This window comes from Fulmarus glacialis, unplaced genomic scaffold (assembly GCF_000690835.1).
Source record: "Fulmarus glacialis isolate BGI_N327 unplaced genomic scaffold, ASM69083v1 scaffold18889, whole genome shotgun sequence".
Classification (NCBI taxonomy): domain Eukaryota; kingdom Metazoa; phylum Chordata; class Aves; order Procellariiformes; family Procellariidae; genus Fulmarus; species Fulmarus glacialis.
Window position 1 is genome coordinate 7770 of NW_009231604.1, and position 8047 is coordinate 15816.

Consider the following 8047-nt stretch of genomic DNA (forward strand, 5'->3'; position numbering starts at 1 on the left):
GCTCATCCTCTGCTGTGTGCACCGACACACACAGTGCAAATCCCCTGCTTGCTGACAGCTGGCTGGGAGCGAGGGTCACCCATCCAGTGCCCTTTAATCCCTTTCATAAGCACTTGTGTTTCCAAGAAGGAACTCTGCTTTGACGGTAGTGTTGCCGTTGCATGTTTCTCTCCCAGAAACATTAACTTGCTTCATTCTTGCCCAACAGTGCCAAGCCAACAGACTTTGACTTCCTGAAGGTTATTGGCAAAGGAAGCTTTGGAAAAGTAAGTGGATTTGTACAGGTGGGCTGTAGCTCTTTAGAGGCAGCTTGGAAAGAGACTTCCTTGCTGAAGGAGTTTCTAGCTATGTCGTTTGCTTGCACTTCTCCAGAGGAGTTTGGCCTAAGTGGGACTGAGACCAGATGAGAACTGATAGGGTTTTCATAGTCCGTTCTTACTTTGAGCTGTCCTGCAGCCTCTCTAAGGACAGAAGTGTGAGGTGTTTCATGCTCAGGGTGGTGATGGTGAGAAGCAGCGCTTGATTCAAAATAAGCCTCAGACTTGTTCAGCTAGCAAAAGGTCTCTAGACAAATCTGTACCTTGTGAGATAGCAAGGATCCACTTTAAACAGGACTATCCCCAAATGCTCCAAAACTACTTTCTATTGGGTGTGCAAGAGATGATGTGGATATGTTCTGTGCCTTTTTCTGGCAATAAGAAAGTGCTGGGAAGTCAGTGGGCTGGAGCTTGGTCTTTAAAACTTTGTACCTGACCCTCTGAAGCTGTAGTCTGTGTATTATCACTCGCAAGGGCATTGAGCTAATGAGGAAACACTAACCAAGTGGCAGCAGGTGAGACTGAAACCTGTAACCAGGACCTTCTGTTGCAGGTTCTCTTGGCCAAACGCAAGTGTGATGGGACTTTTTATGCTGTGAAAGTCTTGCATAAGAAAACCATTCTAAAGAAAAAAGAGGTATGTCTGCTCTCCTTGGCTACTTCTGCAAATAGTGGTCAGTGTATGAGCAATCCTGGTAATGCAATTGAGGTATCTTGTGACTGAGTGAGCATTCACATAGACAAGTCAGTGTTAAACATGAATTTTTTGGTGCCATGGGAAAATGGAGAACTGAGATGAATCAGGTTAGAGAGGAGTGACTCCCTTTCTGGGGCTGGAGAAGGCCCCCTTGAACTCCCAGCTTCTACTTAGAGTGGTTCCCTTTCTGGGGCTGGAAAAGGCCCCCTTGAACTCCCAGCTTCTACTTGTTTTCAAAGCAGTGTGAGCCCCTATGTCAGACTGGACTGGACCCTTGCCTGAAACTTTAATGCCTTGCCTGCTTTTTGATAGCAAAACCACATCATGGCAGAGCGCAACGTGCTCCTGAAAAATGTCAAGCACCCCTTCCTTGTGGGACTTCATTACTCCTTCCAGACCTCGGAGAAGCTTTACTTTGTGCTTGACTATGTAAATGGGGGAGAGGTAAGTGCACATTCAGGCTTTATTTTAATATTCTATTTGGTCCTTTCCAAACATACTGCTTTATTGCCTAAAAGCCTTTCTTGTCAGAAGATAATGATGAAGTATAATGTTGCCTTGACTGCTGGCAAGGACCAGCTAGGAGTGGCTGGCATGTTCTCTCACTTGTATGTTGAGTGAAGATCTTGCTGGATATGACTTATGTGAGATGATTCCCAAGGCAAGGACACTGAGAAAAACATGTGCTAGAGGCATTTTAAAATCCTGCGGAGAATATGGGAAATGCTGATGTTGGTGAGATTTAGGCGAAACCCACTTGTGGGCCAGCTCTGGATTCCAGCCTAGTGCTTGGGTGATTCCATTGCAGTATGTTAGTCATCTTTATCTGTCCTGTAGAAGCTCCTCTTTTGAAACCCACTTGTGGGCCAGCTCTGGATTAAAGCCTAGTGCTTGGGTGTTTCCATTGCAGTATGTTAGTCGTCTTTATCTGTCCTGTAGAAGCTCCTCTTTCTTCAGCTGTCTTTTTCTGTGCTATCTGAAACTGGCTGGGTGATGTTGTTAACAGGGATGTCTTGTCCAAGTCTAATTCATGGGGATATGAATACCTGCTCTGTGCAGGTACCACTCTTCATGGCCATACTACAGCCTGTGGGTTGTAGCAAGCTAGAAAGCTTAACTAGATCAGCAGATAACCAGTTTTGGGGCAATGAATTAAGTGAGATGGTGATAAGAGGAGGATGAATGAAGCAATTTCTGGAAAGGTGTTTAGATTGCTTAAAGTCACTTGGTCTGGGTTTATTTGGTGCTGTTCATGTGTCACTTGCTGCAAATTGGTTTTCACTCAAGTAGCTGGCTTTCAGGCTTGCTCCTTCAGTTTTTTAGAGAAGAAACGATCAACCTTATGATCTGTTCGCAGCTCTTCTTCCACTTGCAAAGGGAGCGCTGCTTCCGTGAGCCCCGGGCACGATTCTATGCTGCAGAAGTCGCTAGTGCAATTGGGTACCTGCATTCTTTAAACATCATTTACAGGTAAGGCACGTGTCCTGCCGGGGAGAGCAGGGGCACCAAGTCTGCCCAGCCAGGCTGTGTGCAGTGCTGGGGAGGGAAAAGACTACTTCTGGGGCCATGCAAAATGGAGGACTGGAGTAGCTGAAGAATCTCCTACCCCAGACAAGACAGCGCACTGCTGGCATTCTACCCTGCAACAGGGGTGCTGTCTGCACGGGACCTAATGGGCAATAAATGCTCCCAGCCTGATAGTGGGAAGGAGAATGGTTGGGTGAAAAGATGTAAAATAAACCTGGCACAAGAAGGAAGAAATTGTCTCTCAGTGCCAATTTACGCACAGATATGCAGGGAAATGCAGGCTAACACCTCATCCTGTATGACAGCAGCCTTTCTATGTTTGCATATGTGTATGCTGATACCCAACAGTGATGGGAATCTGCACTTTGGGAAGGTCTTGGTGAACTGGATTGTGGAGTCTTGTTAGCTCCTGTTCTTAGCTGATGCTGTTTCAGATCAGGCTTTTCTAAATATCTGGCCAAACCTGCTCAAACAGCACTTTTTGTCTTGCAGGGACTTAAAACCTGAAAACATCCTCCTGGATTGCCAGGTATATTCACAGCTTTTGCTGCCTTCCTTCTGGCTTTAAAAGTATCAGGACCATAAACAGAGGGCTATAGTTCTGCAGGCTGGGCTATAGCTCACTTCATTGCATGGATTTTGTATGTATGCACCACTGCATTTCTGTGCAGATCCTGCAAGAAGGAGTGAGCCTGCCCTCTGCAGAACTGCACACTTGGGGCCCTTTCGGCTCATTCCCAAAAGCTGGGACCTGACTTGTGGGCAGGAATCAGGGGTGCTAAGAGCAAGTCACTGCTGCTACTCTGGTGGTGACTGCTATACAAACTGGCAAAGCACAGCAGTGCAGGATCTCTTCATAGCTATGCAGTTGTAGACAAATTAAAAAAAAAAATCTAGACTTTACTTTCTCTACAGGTTCCTGTACTTGTACTATAGGATGTCCAGAAGGTGGGGGAGAGGAAGTAGATGAAGAGTGGGGAACTAAAACATATGAGATGCAACGTGAAGGCCAATGCTTCAGATGAAGAGTGGGGAACTAAAACATATATGAGATGCAACGTGAAGGCCAATGCTTGGAAATCCTGTTTCCTCTCTAGAAAGAGTTGGCCAAGCTGAAATTTCGCTCTTTTCTTTAGGGACACATAGTATTGACAGACTTTGGACTCTGCAAAGAAGGAATGGAGCAAGAGGAGACAACTTCTACTTTTTGTGGCACTCCTGAGGTACAGCATGTGCTGGGGTTTCACTGTGACCTGGGGGCTGAAAGCCTTCAGAGACTTGCTGCTCTGGGTGCTCAGCATCTCAAAATATGGGCTCTGTGAATTAGACTATCTTGGGTGCTTTGAGGCTCTCAGCCCAAAGCTGGAGTTCTGATAAGTCTTCCCTACTCAGCAGAGACAGTTTTACCTGTAACAGCTGATTAGTAGTCTAAACTTGCTGTGTTATCAGGGCAGAGATCTCTGCACTCGGAAATGGCCAGTCTTGTGAAACTGGGGCTCTGAAGACAACCTTGACCCTGGGAGCCCATGAGCAAGCTTGTGAGCAGGCTGTTTACCTGCTCTGATACCCCTGAGCTGCAGAACAGGGAGCCTGCTGGTACTGACATACACAGGACCTTGCTGTGCCCTTCTCTGTGTCCTTGGTATGAAGGAGCTGCAAAACACCCTGTGCAAAGGAGAGGACCAGGCTCTCCTCTGGAATATGAACATCGCTCAGAAGGGAGGAAATGCCTTTTCTGCAATGCACCTCAATAGGTTTTGCTAAAAACTATCTCCAATTTGGCTTCTTGGAGGCTTTTTTCCTGCTTCTTACTGAGCTGGGGATTTTTGTGGCACTTTGGCCTAGGTAATATCCCTGTCCTGCTGCCTTCCTCAGGTAGCTTGAAGAAGGGTCTGTAAATAAGATACCTTTCAGTATTCAAGCTCAGTAGAAGTGGGCAGGAATTTCCTGGTGGTAGCCCTCAGCTTTCAGTGGGGACCCACTTACGCAATAGTACTGCACGAACCAAGCAGGAAAAAAAAAATGAGGTTTTTGGTGTGTGGTTTTTTTTCCCTGCCCTAGATAGGGAGCCTGATAGTACACAGAGATAATCCTGTGTGAGGCTTGTTCTGCAGGCTGCTTGAATTCTTCTCTGTTGCTCCTTGGTGGCAGTTAGTGGTAGTTTTGCTGATTTAAACAGACTTAATGGGACTGAAAACTGCAGCTTTCTCAAAACTACATGAGCCTCTTAAAGGTGTAGGACAGGTGTCAGTGCAGGACAGGTTTGCTGGCTGAGTTGTGGTGGGTGGCAAATCCTTATACAAGTCCTCTATAAGGAGGAGAACCTTCTGTAGCCCAGAAAACACTTTGGGGGTTTTGGTAGGCGTCTTTCAAACCCATTGCTCTGAAGCAAGTGGAGGATCTATCAAAGCATAGTAGGAAATGCATCTGTGTGCTTCCTAATGCATTTGCTAAGTTTGAACTGCAGCCATGTTTGTGCACCTATGAGGACAAAGCCCTTCCTTTATAATTTGACTCAAATATTTACTTTTGACTCTTCCCAGTACTTGGCTCCTGAGGTGCTAAAGAAGCAGCCGTATGACAGGACAGTAGACTGGTGGTGCCTGGGAGCTGTCCTCTATGAGATGCTGTTTGGACTGGTAAGTTTGGAAGCTGTCTGTTTTACCTTACATGGTGGAGAATTTATTTTTGAAAGTTCTGGTGTTCACATGGTACCTGACACAGACAACTGAATCCTGAATTAGATGATCTGTTTCAATCATACCATTGCCCTTTGAACAGAGAGATATGTTTGATATCTGAGATATGGCATAGAGATATCTGCTCGCTGCAGGACCCATTTTGACCTGTGATGTGTGGGTCTTATGATAGCTCATGTTTTACCTGGCTGCTTCTCCTCTCTTTCAAATTAGCCTCCTTTTTACAGCCGGGATGTGTCTCAGATGTATGACAACATTCTGCACAAGCCACTCCAGATCCAAGGAAGCAAGACTGTGGCAGCTTGTGACATCCTCCAGGGACTTCTCCACAAGGACCAGAAGAGGAGGCTGGGTGCCAAGACAGACTTTGTAGGTGGCCTCCATTATGATTAGGAGGGAGGATGGATAGGAAACCTTTCTATTCTGAACCTTTCTTTTGTGATAACAGCACTGCGTTGGAAAAAGCTTTCCATGCAGGTTGATGTCTCTCCAGCCTCCTAAAAGGGGCATATGGGGTTGACTTGGATTTCCAAAGGGAAAGGTGTGGTGGCAAGCTAAAACACCAGTGTGTGATGGTGTCATCTCCCTTCAAGGGATTACTGGACCACGACCCTCATGTATTAAGGATTTGCTACACGGGGCCTACATGGATATGTGGTAGTTCCAAGTCTTGCTTCAACCACTTAATGCTATGAAACCAGCTGGCAGGTGCTGGAAAGGGAGGGTTGGCAGAAGAGTGACTTTTCCCTCCCTCCTCCCTTTCTATGCAGCTTGAGATAAAGAACCACGTATTCTTCAGCCCAATAAACTGGGACGACTTGTACCACAAGAGGATTACTCCTCCGTTTAACCCCAATGTGGTAAGTGGGTATTTCTGTTGTGTCTGTCACATAGTGGTACAAAAGGAATCCTCTCCAGATGTCTTATGCTGACGCTGAGGGGTTCTGAAGTGCAGGTTAAGAACTGCAAATCCAGTGGTGATGACACTTTTGGAAGAGCAGTGGTGTTAGACTGTCTGAACACAAGCTGGGGTCTGCTCACTAGAATTGACCATGTGCCTCTCTGCTCCTTGGCTTAGGCCGGTCCAGCTGATCTGCGACACTTTGATCCAGAGTTCACCCAAGAAGCGATCTCCACCTCCATCACCCACACGCCTGACCTAGCAGCCAGCAGCTCCAGTGCCTCAGATGCATTTTTAGGGTTTTCTTATGCACCAACTGAAGAGGGCATCTAGGTTTTATAAAGGCTTTGAGAAGCCAGATTTTAACTGAATGGGTTTTATGTTTGTTTTTTTTTTCTTTTTCTGAAAGGATTGGTACTGTCCTTTGCTCATGGTTTAAGGAAATTGGGACTAATACACTAACTGGCTGGGATGGAACAGAGCTCTTAACTCTTGCTGTTTGGATTTCCCTCTAAATGACTGTTCTGCTGACATGGAAAGTGAGACACTGACTATTATTATTTCCCCCCCCCCGTCTTGTGCTAATTGGCAGGACTGTATTCACTCTGTGGTTGTATTTATGGTTGAGGTATGTACCATCATTCACATCAACAGCCATGCCCCTCCAACTGGCCACTCTTTTTTTTTTTTGTGGAGCTAACTCTGCCCAGCTATGTCTAACTGCTTTGCACCCCCCCCCACCTCCCCCAATAGAGAGGGGAAACTCTTCACACTACCAAGAGCAGTAACTTCCTTTAAGAGGACTGTGCCACTTAAGCCACTCATCCTGGACTGAGCTGGGCTCAAACTGTTCATCAGTTATTGCTCCAAAGGTGGCTGCAGGTCTGTAAATCCTGAACTGCGCTGTGGCCTTTTGTGCCAGCCAGTCCCTCTCCAAGGTGAGTGGATCATCTCTCTCTGGTCCAGGATTGGGATGCTGCTGAAGCAACACGGAGGCTGTTATGCAGGAGCCAGTGTGTATGGGGAAAATCCCAGATAAAATGGGTGGGGAGAAGCTGAGCTGCTTGAGAAAATAAAAAACCTTATGGCCAAACCCTGCGTGGGGTGGAGGGGGTCCTTTCACAGCATGTGCTTGACTTCCCTGAGGCACACTGACACTGGTGAAATGAGCACAGCTCGGAGCACCGTGCAGCACACGACAGCACGCAGCGAGGGGAGCCTCAGCCCAGCTCAGCACCCTGCTGTGGGGCAGCCAGCACCCCTAAGCCCTTGCACGCAGGAGAGGGAGAGCAGCAGCAGTCCTCCAGGCTCCAGCACTGGTCTGAAAATGCCTGTCACTGATGTAGAACAGTTATTTATTCTGCCTTAATTTAAATGCTGGTATACTGATTGAATGTCACTTCCTGGTTTTTTTTAAGTCATTTTGTTCTGTTGCTGTGGGGAGGAGGAAGGGCACAACGAGCTTCTCACTGCAACATGGGGATGAACAAGGGGGGTTCTATAAGTTGTGCGATGCTCATGCTATTGGGAAGCTTCTGCTGGAACAATTTTTTTTTTATCAGATTTATCTTGTACATGCTGAAGTAATTAGAAATATGACATGGTTTATATTAAAGTGCATACACTGATATGCTTCCATCTCCGTCCTGTGTGCAAGGGAGTGGTGGAGGTATTGGCTTTGTGCTGTGCCTGACAGCGGCCGTACCCCAACACTTGGCTGCGTGCAGAGTCACTGAAACTTTTTTTTTAATTAAATAGAAAGTCCCTACTTTAGTCCAATAGAAGGATCGGTATTTTCGCTTTTACCGGGGCCCAGAAACCTGTTCCCGGGGGTGCAGCTTCCCGAGGGGACGCGGGCCCGCCCTGGGCTGCTGACAGGCGAGGGCTGGGCCGGGGCAGGCCGCGG

General features: G+C 47.0%; 1 protein-coding gene across 1 annotated transcript in view; it reads left to right on the top strand.

Moving 5' to 3' along the window:
- SGK2 (serum/glucocorticoid regulated kinase 2) overlaps window positions 1-6606 on the top strand; it is a 9258-nt gene extending 2652 nt beyond the window's left edge. Inside the window, exons 4-13 of the mRNA XM_009584645.1 lie at window positions 209-266; window positions 871-954; window positions 1327-1458; window positions 2372-2484; window positions 3034-3070; window positions 3678-3764; window positions 5085-5180; window positions 5454-5609; window positions 6011-6100; window positions 6319-6606. Of these exons, the coding sequence (XP_009582940.1) occupies window positions 209-266; window positions 871-954; window positions 1327-1458; window positions 2372-2484; window positions 3034-3070; window positions 3678-3764; window positions 5085-5180; window positions 5454-5609; window positions 6011-6100; window positions 6319-6474 (1009 nt within the window). The 3' untranslated portion in view covers window positions 6475-6606. The remainder of the gene's footprint in view (window positions 1-208; window positions 267-870; window positions 955-1326; window positions 1459-2371; window positions 2485-3033; window positions 3071-3677; window positions 3765-5084; window positions 5181-5453; window positions 5610-6010; window positions 6101-6318) is intronic.
- Window positions 6607-8047: the final 1441 nt, after the last annotated feature.